The 23,647-nt window shown below is 41.4% G+C and overlaps 1 protein-coding gene across 1 annotated transcript in view; it reads right to left on the bottom strand.

Annotated features, from left to right (window-relative positions):
• Positions 1–4,053: 4,053 nt before the first annotated feature.
• Positions 4,054–23,647, bottom strand: part of CREG2 (cellular repressor of E1A stimulated genes 2) — a 37,574-nt gene continuing 17,980 nt past the window's right edge. The window contains exons 3-4 of the mRNA XM_004617929.2: positions 9,341–9,454; positions 4,054–6,176 (exon numbers count right to left, since the gene is read on the bottom strand). Of these exons, the coding sequence (XP_004617986.2) occupies positions 6,029–6,176; positions 9,341–9,454 (262 nt within the window). The 3' untranslated portion in view covers positions 4,054–6,028. The remainder of the gene's footprint in view (positions 6,177–9,340; positions 9,455–23,647) is intronic.

Genomic DNA, 23,647 nt, shown 5'->3' on the forward strand with positions numbered 1-23,647 from the left:
GAGGAGGGAATATGGGAACACAGGTGGTAGGATTGCTGTTGAAATATTATATACTGGAGAGATGAAGTCATGAAATTTGCTTATAAATGGATAGACATGGAGAGTATCATGCTAAGTGAAATGAGTCAGAAAAGAGGGACAGACATAGAGGGACTGCACTCACTTGTGGAGTATAAAAATAACATCACATGAGGCTGACACCCAAGGACAGTAGATACAAGGGCCAGGGGGATTGTCCCATAGCTGGAAGCCTGATTCATGAACCAAGGGGAGAAGGCAGCTGGATAGAGAAGGGCTCACTAAGAAAATGATGGTTGGAGGAACTAGTTGGGATGGGAGATGCATGCCAAAAGTAGATAAGGGACCAAACATGATGACCTCTCAGTGTCTGTGTTGCAAGCCATAATGCCCCAAAGGAGAGAGAGAGTATGGGGAATATTGTCTGCCCATAGAGGCAGGAGGAGGGTGGGGAAGGGGGGGTATACCTGGGATATTGGTATTGGGGAATTTGCACTGGTGGAGGGGATAGGTGTTTGATCATGGTGAGATTGTAAACCCAAACATGGAAGCTTGTAACTGTCTCATGGTGATTCAGTAAAATTTAAAAATTTAAAAAAAGAAATATTATATACCTAAAACTCAACTACCAATAACTTTGTAAATTACAGTGTTTTTATCCAAAAAATTTAGCTGCTCATTCATTATGATAATCTTTGCTTTCTTAGAAATTTAATAATGCTCATTTATAAACATGCAAGGACTATGTATACATATCATACTTTTTATTTAACCAAGCATGGATATCATATCAGGAGTGAAATAGACTTTGGAAGATAGGTTTTACACTCTACACATGCATTACACAACGTAAGTCTTAGCTCCTCTACAATTTAAATGTAATAGCTGACTTGATGTAACAGCAATAAAGTAAGCATCAATCTAGAGAATTTTCATCTTCAGAAAAAATTTTTGGTGACCAAATTATTAAAAATTAAACACAGAATTTCTGGAAATTTTATAGAAATACCTCTTGGCCAATGAACAACTCTTTCATAAGTGAATTTTTAGTAGGCATATTCAACAAGTAACATCAGAATAACACTCAGCAGTAGTCAACCAATGCATATTACTATCAATCAATATAAAGTAAAGCAAGCAACTCAGGATATACTTTTCAGAAACAAGAGAAGATTTTTTTCTAGTTAGAGGGCAATGACTAGAAATACAGAAATACAGTTCTTTGCTGTAAATATCCATGAAGAATCACTATATACATGCTTGGATGTCCACATATGCCCATTGTTTACTCAACAGTATTCATGTAAAAATTCAAAGATCCTTCCAAGTGTTCTGTCCCCACATACAACTTATTCAGAAATTTGCTGATTTCTTATTAATTTTATTCACTAATAACGTGTATGCATTAGAAAAACTTACAAAGAAGTCATATTTCTTCCACAATAGCTTACATTAATGATTAACTAAAAAAATAATGTTCTGCTCGCTTTGGGAACATGGCTCAGTTTTCATTTAGGACCAATAAAAGAGTAGCATAAATGCTTATGTAAGAGATAATCTTAAGTCTTTTTTATATTAAACTTTCTGCTCTGAGTCACTATAGATTCTGAGGTAATTACAGGTTCACAGCAGCTGTAGAAAATCATTTAAAGAGATCTTGTGTACTTATACCCAGTTTCCATCAATCGTAACATCTTACAAAACCATAGGTTTGGCACTGATTTACTCAAGAATATTTCTTTCAACCCCAGGGATCTTCTGTGGTACCCATTTAGTCACATGTACCTCTCTTCTCAAACTTGTCATCCCTAATTACTATTCTTTATCTCTAGAGTTTTGCATTTCAAAATGTATGTAAGTATAACTATACAGTATAAAACCTTTGGCAATTTTTTTGCTGTTATTCAGCATAATTTGCTTGACAGCCTTACAAGTTTTTTGAGTGTATCATAAATTAGTTCCCTTTTATTGTTGACTAATATTCCATGCATCACGATATGTTTTATAGGGCATCCATTGAAGAATATCTGATTGATTACCAGGTGGTTTTGTTTTGTTTTTAGGTGTCTTTTCTTTTTATGGTTGTTTATTTGGGGGCCATACCTGGTAGTGCTTAGGACTTAATCCTGCTCTGTGCTCAGGGATCACTCCTGGCACGGCTCATGGAACCATACAGGATGCTAGGGATTAAATCCAGGTAGGCTACATGCAAAGCAAGTACCTTCCTGCTGTACTATCTCTCCATCCTCCTGATTACAGTTCTTTAATATTATGAATAAACTATATGAACAAGCTGTTGTATTAAATTAAATTTTCATTTTTTTATGAGGAAAACCACCTGTAATGCAATTGCAGTGGGAGCTGCATATACTGCTTCATGGTTATAGGCCAGCCGGCACCCTAGATAGCTGTTCATCATATATTCTTATCAGTTTAGAGGACTGATCCATTTTCTGTGTATCCTTGATAATAATTGTTGTTCTTACATATTCCAGCAATTTTAGTAGTTGTACAGTAATATTCCTTAGCAGTTTAGTTTGCAGGCCCCCAATAACTATCCATGTAACCTTTTCCGTGTATCTTTATACATGCTCATTTGCTGTTTCTATATACTTTTCAGTGAAATATCTGCACATTATTTCCACTTTCTAATCGTATTTTTAAAAACAAAACTGTCCAGGAGACTGGAGAGATAGTACAGGGGAAAGCCACTTGCCTTGCATTAAGTGGGTTCAATTCCAGTCACCCCGTAAGATTCCCTGAACCCCACCATATTGAGCCCTGAGAGCAGAGCCTGGAACAAAGCCCTGAGCATCCCGGGGTGGGTTGTGTGGTGTTCCGTGCTCTGTTCTATGCATTCCAAAGGCTATTGTCACCCCAGTCACATTTTTTATTTATAAAAAATTATTGAGCATATTTTGTCTTGATGCTACTGCAACATAGCTTTTTACATTGGTTGAGAGCATTTTGTCCAGGGATGTGGGATGTTTGGGGCCATATTGGTGTTTCTCAGAACTTTCTCCTGGCTCTGCATTTAGGGATCACTCCTGGCGGGATGCAGGGCACCATATGTGGTGGTAGGGGTTAAACCCAGATTAGCCATGTGCAAGGTAAGCACCCTACCCACTACACTATCCTTCCAGAGAGCATTTAGCCTTTCATTGAATAGCAATGATCCCTCTTTCTTATTCTTTTATTCTATTCTTTTATGTTATTATTCTCATTATTTTTCTATTTTTCTTTTAGCTATTCCATGGCCTGTTTCTTAAAATTTCTCAAACTGGGGAGAACTAACAACTATACAATAACTGAACATGCTATGTCTCATTTGTTTAGGCCTTTGATTTCTCAGTAGCATCTTTTATTTTTATTTATTTATTAGTTTGGAGGCCATACCTGGAGATGTTTAGGTTTACTTTACTTCTGGCTCTGTACTCAGAAAAAACTCTTGCGGTCCTAGGGGGCCATATGGGATGCCGGGAATTGAACCTGGGGTGGCTATGTGCAAGAAAAGCACTCTACCCACTATACTAACACTTTGACCCCAATTATAAGCACCTTTCAATTGTAATCATACAGATCCTGTATTTGTTTTGCCTAATTTATTCCTCAATCTTTATTTTACACAAATGGTATTTTGTTTTAAAATTGCTTCTGCTTTTGGGGGGCTGGAGCAATAGCACAGCGGGTAGGGCTTTTGCCTTGCATGCGGCCAACCCGGGTTCGATTCCCAGCTTCCCATATGGTCCCCTGAGCACCACCAGGGGTAATTCCTGAGTGCAGAGCCAGGAGTAACCCCTGTGCATCACCGGGTGTGATCCCCCCAAAAAAATTGCTTCTGCTTTTGAAATTAATATGTAGATAGGCATATGCTGATCTTGTATTCTCAGACTGCATTCACTTACTAATCCTAGTAGTGAAAAAAGATTCTTCAGAATTTTCTATGTATGCAATCATGTAATCTATACATTAGGATACTTTTATTACTTTTCTCTGATAATATTCATTATATTTAATTTCAGGGAGGCTTTATTAATGTATTTAGAACTTCTAGTATGTTTTTTTTAACATCTTAGTCAATGTAAATTTCTAGGTATTTTCTGAAACTTTCTGACCTGAAGGGAACCTATTAAACCAAACCTATGCATTTGATACTTTCTATAATTTACCTGTTTAGATTTCATTACCTGTCACCTTGGGAATGACTTGTCAAGCTTATGTAATTATAAATAGCACCCACATGGCCAGATACCTTGAAGCAGTGTGCTGGCCTTTAATGAGCTAATGGAACCAGATGCCAAGAGTAACTCTAGCTTAAGTGACATTATTCATAGGCAGACCAGGAGTGATGCTCTGAGAGCTAGGTTTAATGTTAATATAGGAACTATAGGGTTGTTTGTTTTCCATTCTTACCTTTTGAGAGTAGCAATAATTTTCAACTTGTACAACATAATGCAATCACAAATTTACTTTTTCTTATATCCTAAACATCGCCAATGTTAGAAGATCCTTTGAGAACTGACTTTCAGTAAAGAATCATGCACATATTACTCTGCATTTGCTTACAGGCACTTAAAACATATGATGACAAGTCTCTTCATGACTGAGTTTTTAAAACAAAAGTGTAACCATTATTCACACTTTTATTTCTCTAAAATGTATGTTTTGTATGTGTACATATAAATAATATTTTTCTGTAATACAGCATGCCTAACCCACCAGTGTAGACTTAGAGTCATTCTAGAGATACAGAAAACTGGGTACCTACTAGATCTTTGAAAGATTCCAATATGAGAGTTCCTGAATGTGTACAATACGTAGCAGGTTTAGAGGTCTACAAAGCTACAGTAGAGTTTCTAGAAAACACCAGAATTTCCTGAATATAATTCACAGAATAATTTCAACGTGTAGTCAGAATATCCAAAAATATCTAAAATATCCAAAAACCAAATATCAGGGACTTTATTGGGAGCACAAATCAGTGGCCAACCTTTTCGGCCAAGCTGGCCAAGCTTCAGCTCTTTATCCATTTCCCTGCTTCTACACTCCCCATGTATTTCAGCAACTCTCCTCCTCTGCTCCTAAAACCAGACATCTTCATTCATACATGCAAGGAATTCTGGATTCCCAGCTCAGGAAGGTGGTGGAGCCTCTCTGAGTCTTGGTTCTCCTTTCCTTCGGCAGCAGCGAGATGACCCTGTGCACAGCCTGGCCTGAGGTTAGATAGAAAACATTCTTTCATCTACTGGCTTATTTCCTTCTGTTTTAAGGTGCTGATTGACGCCTGCCCCTGGTTCCCTTCCCCGCTCTTCTCTCTTTCTGTCTATCTCTCTCTCTGCAACAAGATGAGTGCTTCTTATGTTGGACGCCCCTCTTCCTGCCTTTGAGAACATGGGGATCAAAGAGCTTGAGCTGAAACCAGCTCACACAGAGCAGTGCAATGCACCAAACGCCATACTCACATGGTCCATCCTGCATAGTGGGAAACAAGCATCCCAAGTGACCGATGCATCCCAGCAGAGGTGCCAACACACTTGCAGTCCAACAGCACAGCATGGTACCCATATACCAGTGTTCCAGCATTACACAGAGCCCTGCCACTGGGAGGCAGGAGGTGGGTCAAGTTCCTTTGGGGTTTCTATAACCTCAGATCGAAGACCTTCTTTGGGCACAACAAGTAACAAAGACATTCTCACAATACAATAGCAACCACACCATACATAGAGACATACACTGTTTGTTTGTTTTATCTTGAAGAATAAAACAACAACTGTCTTAATTCGGACAACTGGACAGGTGCTCCCAGGGTGGTGAGTCTGGCAGGGACAGAGAGATCTATGTGAATAGGGGTGTGTGACCTGTCACTTGATCTCCTGTTTGCACAGGGCTCCTGGGTCACCCTCTGTTCCGTGCTGCCGGGATGATGAGCCGCTTGAGCCCTGCATTGAGAGCTGTCTGGTGGCCTCACAGAACAGGTTTCACTCCTGCAAACATCGAGGACTTTGTTCCATCAGGCTTTTCTGGGCACAGCTTTGAAATATTCCTCCCTTGGAATGTCAGAAACTTCTCCGTACCATCTCTGAAGCCAGACTCGCTCCACCTGCATCTTCATGAAGAACCACTCGTACTGCCGAGGCCACTTCCTCATCACTGGGTGTCTGCAGGGGCGGGAAAGGGTGGCGGTGAAAGTTCTGTCAAACAGGCGCCCACACGGAACCCAGGTCCCGGCCCCAGCCCCAAGACCCCAGAACTCAGGGTCCTGTAAGGGCCAAGACCAACCCAGTCCAGCCTAAGACAGGACCGGGGAATCCAAGGTGGGTTCAAGCCCCAGCTCACCGAGGTGATCATTTCTAAAGTCAGGGCTTCTCAGTGGCCATGTGGGGACAGTGACAAGGCTGGTCCCAGAACTTTGTAGGGAATAAATTGCTGAGCCTGGAGCAAGTCTCTACAAGAGTCATTGTTGATAGACACACAAACTTTGTGTGTCTTACAAAACAGCCGAAGAGCTGAACCTTGAGACAGGTCTGATCATGGGAAGTTTCTGTTCTGCAGCAGTCTTGCAACCGTAGGGTCAGCAGGACATGAGCACAGACACCACTCAAGTGCGCACTTTTGCCACTGACTGTCCTTAAAAGCACATTACATTTTAAGGGCAGGGGTCAGGGCTCACTTTCTAAACTATTGTAAAATATAAACATCGGATCCATTTCTAAACATGTCCTCTATCAAATATCAGAAGGAAATGTAAACTGGGAAGATGATGGGCAGCAATGCAAATGGAATGACAGGTTAGATTATTCCATGCAAATGAGTAATCCATTTCTAACCAATGCATTTTGAAATGGCCATAAACTTACAGAGAAGCTGAAAGTACAGTCTAAAACTTTTACATCCCTCTAAACATTTGCAAGTAAGTAATTGAGCTGATGAACTAACATCTTAAATGCTTGTGTGGCCAAGATAATGGAAAAATTGCTGATAATTAGCATAGAGGGTAGGGTGTTTGCCTTGCACGTGGCTGACCCCGGTTCAATTCCTCTGTCCCTCTAGGTGAGCCCGGCAAGCTATGGAGTGTATCCTGCCCGCAGAAATGAACTGGCAAGCTACCCATGGCATATTAGATATGCCAAAAACAGTAACAAGTCTCACAATGGAGACGTTACTGGTGCCCGCTCGAGCAAATCGATGAACAAGGGGATGACAGTGCTACAGTTGCTGCTATATTAAGTAATCTGGCTCTGTTCTCACAAATGAAACACATTTTGGCACCTGTAAATAAGGGGCAGGTCCTTAATGCAATTAACCCTGGGGGCACTGGCTTTGGGTTCACTGAGTGCCAGTGGAACTGCTAGTGTCACCCTTGCTGAACTGCTCTGCTGTGTGCCATGTTTAACAGTTATGTTATAACTGCTAATATGTTTGGTTCTCTCACCTTTTGCAAGTATGTGTCTGCTCTGGTCACTGTCACTGCTGCCACATCTCCTTGAGCCAGATGGGGAGCCACAGGGCAGGAAGCCAAACTAAGAAGCTTTTAAAAATTCTGGTCACTTCCTTCCCCACGTCCCACTCAGGAAAGGACACTGAACAAAAGCATTTCAAGCATTTCTATGACCATGGACAAGGACAACTCATCATGACAAGGTGGCAAGGCAAAGCCCTGGATCTTTGCCTCTGGGGTCAGCAAGGAACCTGCTACATCATCTAAGTGAATGCCGGTGCTTCTCCCATTTGAACAACTACCTTCCTCTGGGCTCAGAGAAATAAAATCAACTTTATAAGCCCAGCTCTGTCATGTTATTCTTTTTACAGTGAGAGCCTAGAACCTACCAGTGATGGGAACATTTTCACCAACATAAAGATCTTAGGAAGAAAAACCTGTGAGTCATTTCAAAGAAGGTAAAGATGACTTTATTCAATGCAGGCGTTGGTAGAAAGTTCCGTAACATCGTTGCCTGCTGCCTGAGAAAGTGGGAGGTGAAAGTCATGAACCTAACATTTGACCTTGTCTGCCTGCATGTCCCATGGAAGAGAGACTGGGACAAAGGACTAATGGAGGGGCTTGAAAGTAAAGTGTATGCAGGACCTGGAGAGAGTGTTCAATGGGTAGGCACTTGCCTTACACACAGCTGACCCGGGTTCTATCCCGGGCATCCCATACTGGCCCCCTGCAGGAGTGATCCCTGAGAGCAGATTCAGGAGAAAATCCTGAGCACAGCAAGGTGTGGCTCCAACAACAACGGAAAATAAAATAATAAAGTTTATGCACACACACACATCGATGTTTATTTCTCTGGTTCAGTATTTTTCAAAATGGGTGAAAAGCAAACCCCCACTTTCCAGTGATGGGGGTGATAGTAACCTAGGTGTGATTTGGGGGCACTTTCTGTTTATTCTCTTCCAGAAGGTATTTCCAGAGGAGATAGCGATTTTTTTTCTGAAAAATAGATGATTTAGACATTGAAAACTATAAATTCACGTTGAAACAGCAGATTCCAGCTCATTCCAGAGCTGTGTTTCCTTCTCCCTTGGTGTGTCTGCAACCCCTCCAGGGCAGTGAGAAAACGGTGCTTCCTTTGCTATGTATACTTAAGGATGCCTGGCCAGTGTGTATATTCATCCATCCCTGTGAGCCTGTGAATAATTCATTCAATTTCCCGCCCCCCCCCACTTTCATGTAACTCTTTGACTAACTTAAACAAGTGTACCTTGCCCATTTTCATGGCCATTACCACGGTGAGGTTATCTGCTGTTCATCATGGATGCATGGACACCATCCCCACACACAGAGGCAGACCCCAACACCCAATACCCTTCACACACACGCTCTCCTCCCCCTGAGCATCCCTAATGTCTCACCTGCTCACTCATTTGGACCCCCTACAGCCGTGGTTCTCAAGCTTGAGCAAGCACCTTCATCCTGGGACATGCTGATTATATTTTTGATTGCTGAGTTTTATCTGCAAACAGCCCAGTGTGGTCAGTGGTGGGTCAGGCGTAGTTCAGACACAGGCATGAGAGGCTCATTCTGAGACACTTTCTCACCTCTGGCACTTTGCTATGCTTACGGCAGATATTTGAAAATGCAAATCTTTATTCTTTCCACTGGGTAAGGAAAGCATATGAGGATTTGCATGGGGACACCTGGACAAGCATGTCACATCTTGTCAACCCACTGCAAGGTCTGGGCTCTGCAGTCACCTCTTGCAATCCAGAGGCTGTGAGCTGGGCAGTGCTCTATTGAAGGGTAGCTCAGATCATTTCTGCTACTGCTTTTCTATTACAGTCTATTTCAGGGAAAACTAACTGAAATGCAGAGACCAACCTTGAAAACATGGCTTGCTTGGCAAATTCTACTTCTTCCACTGGCACAATAACCATCTGGCCAGTAAGGGTCAAGCGGGCACACCGAGGGTCTTCTGGATCGACAATAGATTTTCTGCAAGTCAATGACATTTTTCATTGATAAAAATGAGGACAGACCATAAGGCTCAAACACTGAGAATTTTCTATAAAATTAAACATAATTGCATTGCTGATCATATCATTCAGGTTTTTACATTTCACAGGCAGGGTGAGAAGTGTGAAGTTAGATGTCCAGTGCATTCTCAAGGCATCAGAAAATATCTGAGATGTGCTAATCAGGGGTGCGCATGTGCAGGCTGGCCAGAGGGACCCTAGTCAAGAACCACTGGCCAGAATGTACTGCCTTGCCAGTACTATCCTCGGGGCATCATTCTTTGAAAATGACATCGATGGCTCCACTGGAGGAGCGTGATTTTCTACCTAGATCCAGTGGTGGCTGAGTATGTTAAGAAGGTTAAACAGGGAACCATAGCACAGCAGGTAGAGTATTTGCCTTGTATGTGGTTGACCTGGGTTCGATCCCTGGCACCCCATATAGTCCCCCCAGTTCCTCTAGGAATGATTCCTGAGCCAGGAGTAAGTTCTGAGCACTGCAAGGTCTGACTCCAAAACCACTGTCACTGTCATCCCATTGCTCATGGATTCGCTTGAGCGGGCACCAGTAACATCTCCATTGTGAGACTTGTTGTTACTGTTTTTGGCATATTGAATACGCCACGGGTAGCTTGCCAGGCTCTCTGAGCGGGGCAGAGGAAATGAACCTGGGTCAGCTGTGTGCAAGGCAAATGCCCTACCCACTGTGCTATTGATCCAGTCTGCTCCAAAACCAATTTTTTTTCAAAGTTTAAATATGTATTTTTTTCTAAAATGTTTATTAGAGAATTACTGTGATGTACAGTTACAAACTTATGAGTTTTTGTGTTTGCATTTCACTCATACAGTGATCGTTTACCCATCCCTCCACCAGTGCCCATTCACCACCACCAACGATCCCAGTATCCCTCTCACCACCCCCACCCCATCCCCCACCACCCCACCCTGCCTCTGAGGCAGGGCATTCCATTTGTTCTCTCTCCTTTTGGTGTTGTAGTTTGCAATAGAGGTATTGAGTGGCCTTCATGTTCCGTCTATAGTCTACTTTCAGTTCGAATCTTCCAACCTGAATGGATCCTCCCAACATCCTCTACTTGATGTTCCCTTTTGTATCTCAGCTGCCTTTTCCCCCAGCATGTGAGGCCAGTTTCCAAGCTGTGGGACAGACCTCCTGGTCCTTATCTCTACTACTCTTGGGTGTTAGTCTCCCACTCTGCTATTTTATATTCCACAGCTGAGTTCTTATGTCATAATGTTTCTCAATGAAGTCTTCATATGTCAAATAGACCGGGTTCATATGTATTTATCTTTCGACAAGTTGATAAAAGTCATTATTATGGGAAAAGTCATTACTTAGGAGTTCTTCTAAGACCTCTCATAATTACTTTCCCCTTAACCAACTAAGAGAATTTTTATTTCTGGAAAGTTTTGTCTCACAGGTATTAAAAGGTTTAAAAGGCAAAACAAATAAGCAAATATTTCAATACTAGTGATAAAAAAAGACTTATCTGTCTTAAAACCAAAGCTAGGTGCACTAAAATTCTTTAGTAATTTTCTAGGCAGACCAATGAAGAAATTTTGTAAGAAAACTTTCACCATAGTCTTACAGTACTTTTTGTCTTCCTAGCAAAGTAAAAGCTAAATCTGATATTATTCAAAAATATTGCAGATATTAAAACTCAATTTACAATTCAGCTTGAACATATCTAATTTTTTCTTTAAATAGAGTTCTCAAACCTTCTATTTGTACTTTTATATTCACATTCTGTCCTATAACTTAACATTATACTTAACCAGTTTAATTTTAGTACAGAATTCCTCCTTTTCCTTTAACAAAGATTTCCATCCATTATCTTTCTTACTTAAAATATCTATCTGCCATATTTCATAGGTTTAAAACCCTATTTTTTTTTTATTTTTATTTATTTTATTTTTATTTTTATTTTTTTTGCTTTTTGGGTCACACCCGGTGACGCACAGGGGTTACTCCTGGCTTTGCACTCAGGAATTACTCCTGGCGGTGCTCAGGGGACCATATGGGATGCCGGGGATCGAACCCGGGTCGACCGAGTGCAAGGCAAACGCCCTACCCGTTGTGCTATCGCTCCGGCCCCCCTATTTTTTTTTTTTTTTTTTTGCTTTTTGGGTCACACCCGGCGATGCACAAGGGTCACTCCTGGCTCATAAACTCCGGAATTACTCCTGGTGGTGCTCCAGGGACCATAGGGGATGCTGGGATTTGAACCCAGGTCAGCCGCATGCAAGGCAAACGCCCTATCCACTGTGCTATTGCTCCAGCCCCTAAATCCCTAGTTTTAAAAGTACTCAATTAAGTCTCACTACTAAACTTAATATCATTGAATTTTCACAAAGGACTTGGAAAAAAAGTAAGACATGCCTTCAAAATAGTTGCAATGTCATGGCTTTACATTTATCTGGGTGGTGTATTAATTCAGTCAGCCTGGAATGATTATTTTGCTTGACATAATCTGTTATTTACTCTCTCACTAAGTAGCTCTGAAAATTTAAGTCCCCAACAGTCTCAGAAACCAAATATTTGTAAAGATTTCTATCATCTGGTTTAATCATTAACTTCTCAAACTTACCTGGCAGGGAAATTCCATTGGCATTAGCACAAACAACTCTATTTTTCCTCTTTACTAGTCAAAAAGCCTTGACTAGCAAATCAGTTGCTTTTCCTTTTAGATAACCATAACTAATTCTGATTAAAAAGTGCATGTAAGATAAAAATTTTGTAAAAAATAATTGCATCTGGTTTTATGACTTTATAGAACTGCCTATTTCAAAATAAGACATTACAGTTTAAGCAAATCTTTATGCTCAAATCAGGCAGGAGGAAAGAAATAATAAAATAGAGTAGAAAATAACGACATGAAAATTAAGAAAAAAGACAATCCAAAATATTAATGAAACCAAAAGCTTGTTACTTGAGAAAATAAACAAGATTGGTAAACCACTAGAAATACTCACAAAGAAAGAGAGAGAGAACCCTAATAAACCTAATCAGAAATGAAAAGAAGGACATCACAACAGAAAAGCCAAAGAAATTCAAAGAATTCCAGAGAAACCAAAGAAATTCAAAAGATTATCAGAAATTACTTTGAAAATCTGTATGCCATGAAGCAAGAGAACCTAGAAGAAATGGGTAAATCCCTGGATTCTTATAACAAAATCAATACCCCAAAGTCCATAGCTTTCCTATATGCAAATAATGAAAGAGAAGAAAGTGATATATATATATATATATATATATATATATATATATATAAAATCCCATTCACAATCATGTCTCAGAAAATCAAGTACCTTGGAATCAGTTTAACTAAGGAGATAAAGGACCTGTACAAAGAAAATTACAAAATGCTACTTCAAGAAATAAAAGAGAAGAGGGGCTGGAGCGATAGCACAGCTGGTAGGGTGTTTGCCTTACATGTGGCTGACCTGGGTTCGATTCCCAGCATCCCATATGGTCCCCTGAGCATCACCAGGGGTAATTCCTGAGTGCAGAGCCAGGAGTAACCCCTGTGCATCACCAGGTGTGACCCAAAAAGAAAAAAAAAAGAAAGAAAAGAGAAGAATGTCCTGACCCCACACCAGGTTGTCTTCATTGGGGCAACTCAGAGAGAGGTGGGTTACGTTTTCCTCCCTGTCCCAACAGAGCCCAAGCAGTCTAAACCCTCCAGAACCCAATCACCACCATGCTCACAGTAGCTCTCCACAGGCTCAGATGAACCTCACCCAGGAGTTAATCTGAAAAAACAAACAAACAAACAAACAAACAAACAAACAGGTATGCAGGACCCCTGACTGAAATCTCCAAGCTTGCTAGGATCGGGAATAGGCCTCCTTCCAACAGCTCCCCAGTTTACCAGTAGCTTGGCAGTCACCCCCACAGACTGTCCCTGACACATTATAATCTCATCAACAGCGAAGATCCAGGGACTCAGAAATAGAGCTCCCAGAAGAGTGACACAGGCCTCACTATGAGTGAATCTGCTCTAAAATTGTATTCTAAATTTTAGAATTCCTGAAACACACAATCACAATCTCTCATACTATACACCACTGATGTAACAAGAGTAGCACACATTTTACTGGGTTTACCAAACATGTTTGTAATCTCTTATATAAGGAATTAATGGCTCCAGGATGGAATACAACAATCTTCACACACTTTTCTATTATGGTGGTGGAAAGGTGCAATGGTAGTAGGATTGGTGTTTGAGTATTAAATGCAATGAATCATTGTGAACAACTATATAAAAGTAAAATTAAGTTAAAAAAGAAAATGAGGGGCTGGAGCGATAGCACAGCGGGTAGGGCATTTGCCTTGCACGCGGCCGACCCGGGTTCGAATCCCAGCATCCCATATGGTCCCCTGAGCACCGCCAGGGGTGATTCCTGAGTGCATGAGCCAGGAGTGACCCATGTGCATCGCCGGGTGTGACCCAAAAAGCAAAAAAAAAATGAAATTAAAAAAAGAAAGAAAAGAGGACACAAGGAAATGGAAACAGATCCCCTGCTCATGGATTGGAAGACTTAACATTGTCAAAATGGCAATATTCCCCAAAGCATTATACAGACTCAGTGCTTTCCCTATAAGAATACCCAAGGCATTTTTCAAAGAAAATCAAGCACACTTGAAATTCATATGGAACAATAAGCCCCCACGAATAGGTAAAGCAATTCTTGAGGGAAAAAGATGGGAGGCATCACCTTCCCAACTTCAAACTGTTACTACAAAGTGGTAATAATTAAACCAGCATGGTATTGGAACAAGAACAGATCCACAGACCAATAGAATAGGGTTGAATATCCTTACACACACTCTCAAATATATGATCACTTAATCTTTGATAAAGGAGCAAGAAATATTAAGTGGAGCAAAGAAAGCTTCTTTAACAAGTGATGCTGGCAAAACTGGACAGCTTTGTGCAAAAAAAGGGCTCGGAACTCTATCTAACACCATGCACAAAAGTCAGATCAAAATGGATTAGAGAACTCAGCATTAGACCAGAATCCATAAGGTACATAGAAGGAAATGTCGACAAAACTCTCCACAACACTGAAGATAAAGGGATCTTCAAAGACGAAGCCTCACTGACCAAGCAAGTGGAAACAGATAAACAAATGAGACTATCTTAAACTAAGAAGCTTCTGCACCTCAAAAGAAACAGTGACCTGGATACAAAGACAGCCTATGGAATGGGAAAGGATATTCACCCAATACCATTCTCATAAGGGGTTAATATCAAAGATATACAAGGCACTGGTTCAACTCTACAAGAATAAAACATACAGTCCCACCAGAAAATGGGGCAATTAAATAAACAGAAACTTTCTCAAAGAAGAAATTAAAATAGCCAAAAGGCACGTGAAAAAAATGCTATTCTTCACTAATCATCAGGGAGATGCAGATCAAAACAACAATGAGATATCATCCCACACCACAGAGACTGGCACACATCCAAAAGAACAAGAGCACCAAGGCACGCACTCGGACTGAGGCTTACCTCTGAGTAAACACATTCCTGGACTGTGCAGCGCAAAAGCGACCTTGGGACACATCATAAAACACTCCCTACCCTGAGAGGTCATCATGTTTGGTCCATTATCTACTTTCGGCACACATCTCCCATCCCAACTGATTCCTCCAGCCATCATTTTCTTAGTCATCCTTTTTCTATTCCATCTGCCTTCTCCCCTCTGCTCATGAAGCAGGCTCCAGCTATGGGGCAATCCTCCTGGCTCTTGTATCTACTGTCCTTGGGTGTCAGCCTCATGTGATGTTATTCTGTACTCCACAGGGGAGGGTGGGAAAGGGGGAGTATACCGGGAATATTGATGGTGGGGAATGTGCACTGGTGGAGGGATGGGTGTTTGATCATTGTGTGATTGTAACCCAAACATGAAAACTAGTGACTATTTCACAGTGATTCAATAAAATAAAACAAAAAAAAATACTCCCTACCCATCTCCATAATTACCACACCACAATTGATGGGGTTCTGATAGTAGGCAACAAATCATAGGGAAATACATATATGCATATATACATACTTTCAGATATGTATACCTAAGCTCACACCGCCCAAACTTTAACAACATATTAATGATATCCTGTAGAATGTCTTAATGGTTCCTGAAAAAAATGAACAATCTTCACACTGTTTCCTATATGAACACTCTCTTGTAAGCATGTTCAGCAGTTCTTTGTTAGGCAGTTCTTCATAACAGACAATACGAAATATATTACTTCGGTTGTGTTCTGTGACAGGGATTGGGGTTTGGGATGCAAACATCCCAAATTTGATGGAGGGAGGTGTAATGGTGGTGGGATTGGTGTTTGAATACTGAGTGCAACCAAACATTGTGAACTAATTTATAAAATTTAAAAAAAATAAAAAGTAATGTGGAGTTCATGCCCAATTCAATCAGCTTAATCAATGGCTGAATAAATAGGAGTGCTCCTACATTATAAAAAAAAAAAAAGAACAAGAGCATCAGTGCTGGTGTGGATGGGGAGAAAGGGACTCTCCTTCATTATTGGAGGGAATGCCGACTGGTCCAGTATTTTTTGGAAAACAATATAGACATTTCTCAAAAAACCAGAAATTGAGATCCCACTTGACCCAGCAATACTGCTTCCGGGAATATACCCTGGAGGCCCCAAAACACAGCAGAAACACCTCCTGTACTCCTATATTCACTAGAGCACTATTCACATAGCCAGAATCTGGAAACTACCTGAGTGCCCAAGGACAGACGAATGGATAAAGAAACTATAGCATAGGGGGCTGGAGCGATAGCACAGCAGGTAGGGCATTTGCCTTGCATGCGGTCGACCCGGGTTCAAATCCCAGCATCCCATATGGTCCCCTGAGCACTGCCAGGAGTAATTCCTGAGTGCAGAGTCAGGAGTAACCCCTGTGCATTGCCAGGTGTGACCCAAAACGCAAAAAAAAAAAAAAAAAAAAAAAACTATGGCATATCTACACAATGGATTACTATGCAGCCTGTTAGGAAAAATGAAGTCATGAAATTTTCCTATAAATGAATGGACACGGAGAGTATCATGAGTATCATGGAGAGTATCACTAATTAGTCAAAAGGAGAGGGACAGATATAAAATGACTGCACTCATTCGTGGTATATAAAAATAATATACAGTAGAAGACTAATATCCATGGCCAGGGAAAATAGGGGCTAGGAGGACTGGTAAATGGTTGGAACTAACCACAAATGTGTGGGGGGCTGAGGGTAGGTAAGATAGAGAAGAGACCAGTATGACAATAATAGCAGGGAATGGTTATGCTGGACAAGATCTGAGTGTTAAAAGTAGGTGAAGGGATATTCTTGATAACCTGTCAGTATCAATATTGCAAACCGCAATGCCCAAAAGGAGAGGAGTGGGGGTGATGGGAGGGAATGTGGAGACACTGGTACTGGGAAATGTACACTGGTAGAGGGAGGGGCGCTAGAATACTGTATGACTGAAATCCAATCATGAACAGCTTTCTAAGTGTCTATCTCACAGTGATTCAATGAAAAAGTTAAAAAAATAAGTAAAAACCCAAATTTTATTCAAAATTATATCAAACCACAAGTATTTTGGGACAACATACTCTAACAATTCGACCCAGAAACAAAATGAAAGTGAGAAAAAGTACATTTGGACACTAAATAAAAGATCTCAGTATTTTCACTTAAATTTTAAATATCTAGGGGCCTGAGAGACAGTGATGCGACATACCTTGCATGTAGCCGCCCTTGGTTTGATCCCCTAGCACCACCAATGGGATCCCCCAAGCACCACCAAGAGTAAACCCTGAGCACTGTCAGGTGTGGAACCCCAAAACCCAAATTTTTAAAATATATCTATAAAAGAAAGTATTGGGACTACTCATATTTATAAAAAAAATTGAAGACCTTTCTTTTTCTTCTTTTTCTTTTTGGGTGTGTTTGTAGGGGTTTTCCCTAGCACCTCTGGGAGTGCTTTTCTATCAAAAAGACAAATGGCAAATGGTATGTGTGAGATCCTGATAGCATGAGACAGCATGGAGAGGTGAAGCAAAGCCAATATCCAGCAATGAGACTCCAAGTCAAGCAACAATCCTAGCTTATGATAGGAAAAATTCCTGGAGTTCTAACACTCTACAGGGTCTCTATGCCACAACCCAGGGGAGCAAGAGTAGGTCAGCTTAATGCTCACTGAGCAAACTCTAGCTCATTGTGTGATTAAGATTAGCAAAGTCAGGATAACTTGTCAGTTTAGAATTACCATGGCCACCCATGACAGCGACCAAATATGATCAAGACCTTAGACCCCATGCATCCCCCAACCCACCCACTTTGGGGAGAATAGGGAAGGTGAAAATGTGACAGGATAAGAAAAGGTTTTGAAACAAAAACAGTGCCCCCCCCCAATGCTTTGGGCCCCTCTCTCTTTGCCTGAGGAAGTGTCTTTATAATTTTCTCCTTCCCTTAAATAAACACCTTAACACCAGCGGATGCTCATCTCCTCTATCTCTTGGTAAGGGGTGCTGAGCTAGGCATGGTGATGCTCAGGGGCTACTCCTGGCTCTGCACTGGGGGGATTTTCTTAAGGCACAGATTTCCATGACTTTTGATCTCTTGTCTCTTCAGACAGATTCTAAGACAAAAGAGATCTCCTGTCTGAAGAGAGATCTCTTTGATCTCTTTGCACTGAAGAGAGCCACATTTTCATTAGTAATGTGCAGAGTATTACTTTCTACTTAAAACTTCAGTAAAACTTTCTACTTAAGTATCTAAATTCTGAAATTCTTTTGTGGTAAAAGACAGTCAAAACCTGGGTAGAAATGGGGACTCATTTCTAAGAAGAGTATATAACTTTGCTTCAGTCCGTGAACCACAGTTCTATCCTGTATATGCATGTAACATACTCGGCACCCCCTCCAAACTGGGTCTGTCACCTAGTGCATTTCCTTCCTTCCTTGAGCTTCAGCAACCTCCCCACAAAAACAAAACACAGTCCTTCTGTGTCTCTTGCCTATCTAGGAATCCCAAATGTGGTCAGATAAGGAACGACATTTGAAAATCTGCATGCATCTGCCTTTCTCTTTTTATGCCCACATCACCTAGGGTACCCTGGGAGAGGCCTTGTCATGATAAGCAAGAGTCATCACCATGCCTTCTAGACCTGAGAGCAGCTCTCTGGTCTCCATCTGTATCCTGCACTATTGCCACCAACTCTACCCAAGTGACACACACATGTACAAAATCTGGAAATGCTGCTGGTATCATATACTTTTTTTTTTTTAAAAAAATACATATCCTTTTTGGGAAGGGGCCACATTTGGCAGTGCTGAGGGCTTACTCCTGGCTCTGTGCTTAGGGATAATTCCAATTAAATGCAAACACCCTTCCTGCTCTATATCTCTCGAACCCACATGTGCGTATACTATTATTGCTCTGCAAGAGTGGAGGAGACAGGAAGCAAGCCAGAGTCAGAGTCAGGAAATGGCAGATGGGTGTGAGACTGTGGGTGGGAGGGCTGTGAAATGCTGAATGGTGAGCAAGAGAGATCCAGACAGACTAGTGGGAGGGCCAGCAGGGAAACAAGAAGTTTCTGCAGAGCCTATGTGACTCATCCCCAGGCTGGGGAGCTGGGAAGGATCCATAAAGTTTGCACAAATCTAGACAGAACAGGTCGCTGGTGGGTTCATAATTCTACACAGGCAAGAAGATCTTTTCCCTTACTTTTCTTTATAATTTATGCATGAGGAAGCCTTTTTTTTTTGGTTTAAAGAACAGATGAGCTTTAAAATAATATTCCTTCATTTTTGTTATCTGAGCTTCTGGCCAGCATTATTTTTTATCTTGTTAACTTAAAGTGATGCAATTCCAATCAAAAGCTAAGAAGCATAGTATTTTTCTATGGCGGTAAGAAAAATATGTAGAGGGGAACCAGGAAGATAGTACACAGTTTGTGGATCTTATTTTGCATGTGGATGACCCCAATTTGATCCCAGCACCAAGTCTGGTCCCCTAAGAACTGCCACAAGTGATCCCTGAGAATAGAACCAGGAGTAAACACTAAGCACAGTCAGGTGTGGCTCCAAATACCTGTCCACCTCCCCCCCACACACACACACATATTATGAAGGGTTAAAATTTTACCATATTAACAAGCAAGTTAATTGTTTAGGGATGCTTCTTCACTCAGCAAAGATGCTTGACATGTGTAGAGTATGGCCAACCAGGGACAGCACCTGATGCCTGCACCCAAGCTGCAGACTGTTCCAGGGCTCAGCACACTCCTTCAGGAGCCAGTCCAGGACCAGTCTTCCTGCAGACAGACAGCAGGTGTGCAAGTCAAACCTTGACCTCATAGCAAGAGGTAATGGATGTGGGCTTCATCGCATAAATATGCTGAGGATTGCACAAGCTCACTGCTTAAAATAGGAAAGATTACAAGTGCTAAGTAATTTTATTCAATTTGCTCAAAATTGGAAAGATTACAAGTACTAAGCAATTTTACTCAATTTTAAAATAAAAATATTAAATATCCTCTCAAGCAATTCTCAACTTAAAAAGTAAAACAAAAGAATAGTGTTGGGGGTGTTTCTCAGAAGATTGGTGTTGGTGACAGCTCCTGTGTCGTGTAGCCATTGGTCCTGGGAGGCTGCATCTGAAGATCTTTATCTGTGTGTGTGTGTGTGAATTGGTCTCCATCATCTAATTTTCAGTGACAGGATATACATCAATATACTCAGGAATTAGTACCTGAACTCAGAGGATCATGTGACACCAGGAGTTGAAACTGGTCTTCTGCATGCAAAGCCTGTGCTCAGCCCCTTGAGCTCTCTCTCTGCCTGCCTTTTTTTTTTTTATCCCAGATCTTAGGAGAAGTCAGATCTATGCAGTGTTTTCAAGGCCAGGAATCACGATATGTGGAGACAGAGGTGACTGAACTGGTGAGCAGGAGAGCCAGCTGGCACCACCAATCATTAGCACTTTCCTGGGGAATCCTGGAATCCTCAGATAGGATTACTGCCTTCTGCCACCAATTGGTGGCTGTTCTCTGCATCACATGCTCTACTATGTCCCTTGCTCCTTCAGATTAGGAAATACTCTTTGGGGCATGTCTCCCCTTTCTTTCATGCCTTTCAATGGATCCTGTGCCCTGCCAGAAAACTCCAGCCTTAAGCTACAACTGATCCCTCTGCAGAGCCGGATAGAGCATGAAAGGCTGCCTGAAACTGCCCTTCCCTCCAGCCTTGGCTGCTCATAGAATTGCTGGAGGTCACTATTCTATGCTCAGGCGAATTGTACTCTAGTGGGAGAGAGAGAGCAAGGATATTGCTATAAAATTAATGCTTCTTGTGCTTAATATTATCAAGTGGACACCTGCCTAGGTTTTGAGAGCCAAGAAAGGTTAAAACCTGGAAGATGAGTGATAATCAGGAAAAGAGCAAGAAGGGAAATAACACTTAGGCAGAAAAATCCAAAGAAGCAAAAGTTCCTGAGTGGAAAAGTTACAAGACCATAAAGACCCAGATGAAGCCAAGACAGAGAATAATGTCAGAGAGGCTATAACTGCTTATGGTGGACCACATAGGCCCTCAAGGCCACATTCATATTTTAAATAGTCATCCTAAGAAGCAGGAGGAAATATTGGAAAGCAATTCAGCATGGAATGAAATGATAAGACAAGCATTTGAAAAGGCTTCAAAGAGGAGTTTTTAATGTGGGAGAGCAGATATTCAGAGAGAATAGTCAGGAATTTCCAGAATACAGGTGTGCAAGAGAGGGGGTTTGCACCAAGAGAGAATTTAGCAGCTGGAGGAACAGTTGGGGTGGTAGACCAGTTGACTCTTGTTGACTGAGAGAGAACAGGGGCCTTGGGTGGCAATAGAGTGTCAGCTTCTAACAGCCAAGAACATCGGGAGCTCAGGAAGAGAAGCCATCAGAGAGATGGAAGAGGATAAGCTCAAAGTGTGCTTGATATCTAGGAAGGAGCTAGATTTGGGGTATAGCACTCAGATGAAAGACTTCAATTGGGGGCAGTGTGCCCAGAAAACCGATCCAGGGAACTGCAAGATCCCCCCTCTTGGCCAAGGTGTCCCTCTGAATACTCAGGCCAAAGAGGATCCCCGACAAGTTTTAGGACTATGTCAGAAGTGAGACTTTACCTGCTCAGGCATTGACACAGCCAACTCCCCCACAGCGAGAGGGGTAGACTGATAATGAGCTGGAGGGTTCCACCTCCATACTACCATGGCAACATGAAGAAAGAGCGCAAATTCCCACCATGAGAAGTGGATGAAAAGAAGAGCCCCGAAGCTTCAGCAGGGAATACTCACAAATACAATCTCTCTGATAAAGAATTCAGAGAATTGAACAACAATGAAATGTTGAGGATGTTCAATGAACTCAAAGAAACTGTGGAACAGGCATCCAGTAAATTAAAGGAGGACATGGAAAAAAACAGTGGAATGGGGCTGGAGTGAGAGTACAGCGGGTAGGGCATTTGCCTTGCACGCGGCAAACCCGGGTTCGATTCCCAGCATCCCATATGGTCCCCTGAGCACCACTAGTAGTGATTCCATAGTGCAGAGCCAGGAGTAAACCCTGAGCATCCCTGGGTCTGACGCAAAAAGAAAGAAAGAAAGAAAGAAAGAAAGAAAGAAAGAAAGAAAGAAAGAAAGAAAGAAAGAAAGAAAGAAAGAAAGAAAGAAAGAAAGAAAGAAAGAAAGAAAGAAAGAAAGAAAGAAAGAAAAAAGAAACAGTGGAATGGACAGCTAATAAAATACAGAAAGAAATGAGAGCAGAAATAAGAAAGCTACAAACAAGTGTCATTAATAAAGGAATAGGTAGATAAAATTTTTAAAAAACCTCAGTGGGTGCCCTCAACAGTAGAATGATGATAGCCAAAGATAGAATCAGTGAGCTTGAAGATGAGCTGCAGAAAGCTTACAGTGAACAACATACAATGGGGAAAGACCTCAAAATAGCTCTAGAGACCTAGGAGGTGAACTCAGGAGGCACAACATAAGAATCATTGGAGCAACAGAAGGACAGGGAGGCAACACCAATGAAGTAGCAACAGTTAAAGATATCATTGCTGAGATATTTCCAGAGCTTGTGAGTGCAGGCATCCAGGTCCAAGGAGCCTAAAAGGTACCAGCCAAAAGAGACCCTAATAAAATGACTCCAATAATCAGAATGGCAAATACCACAGATAGAGACACAATACTGCGAGCAGCTAGGTCAAAGAAGGAAATCACATACAGAGGAGTATTCCTTAGATTTACAGGAGACCTATCAGAGGAAACCCTCCAAGCCCAAAGACAATAGTGGGATATAGTGAAAAACCTCAATGAAATGGAAGCCTCACCAAGAATACTTTATCCTGCTAAACTCACTCAATCTCGAAGGAATGATACGCTATTTCATGTATAAACAACAGCTCAAGAACTTCATAGACTCAAAACCAACCTTAAAAGAAGGACTAAAGGAACTACTCTAAGACAAAACAAACCCTTAAAAGCACAACAAATCTTCACAGAAGGATGGCACAAAACCGCATGACAATAATCTCTCTCAGTGTCGATGGTCTAATGCACCAATTAAGAGACAAAGAGTGGCAAAGTAGATTAAAAACTGAACTCAACATTCTGCTGCCTACAAGAAACATATCTGAACAGTCAGAGCAAACACAGACTCAAAATCAAAGGATGGAAACAATCCTTCAAGCAATCAACTCCCTTAAAAAAAAAAAAGCTGGGGTGGCCACACTAGTATCTGACAACATAGATTTCAGGCTGGAAAAGATTAGAAGGAACAGTGAAGGTCATTTTTTAATAATCAAGAGATGTGTACAGCAGGAAGAAATACACTTCTAAACATATACACACCCAACGATGGACCAACAATATACTTAAAACAACTGCTAATTGACTTCAAGGAGGACATTGGTAGCAACACAAGAGTAGCTGGAGACTTCAACACCACCTTATCACTTCTGGATAGATCGACAAAATTAAAACTCAGCTAGGAAGTGTTTGCTCTGAAGGAAGAAATGAAAGAGAGAGGGATAATAGATGTATACAGGGCTTTCCATTCCCCCAAAACAGAATACACATTCTTTTCCAGTGCACATGGAACA

This window comes from Sorex araneus, chromosome X (genome assembly GCF_027595985.1).
Source record: "Sorex araneus isolate mSorAra2 chromosome X, mSorAra2.pri, whole genome shotgun sequence".
NCBI classification, from domain to species: Eukaryota; Metazoa; Chordata; class Mammalia; order Eulipotyphla; family Soricidae; genus Sorex; species Sorex araneus.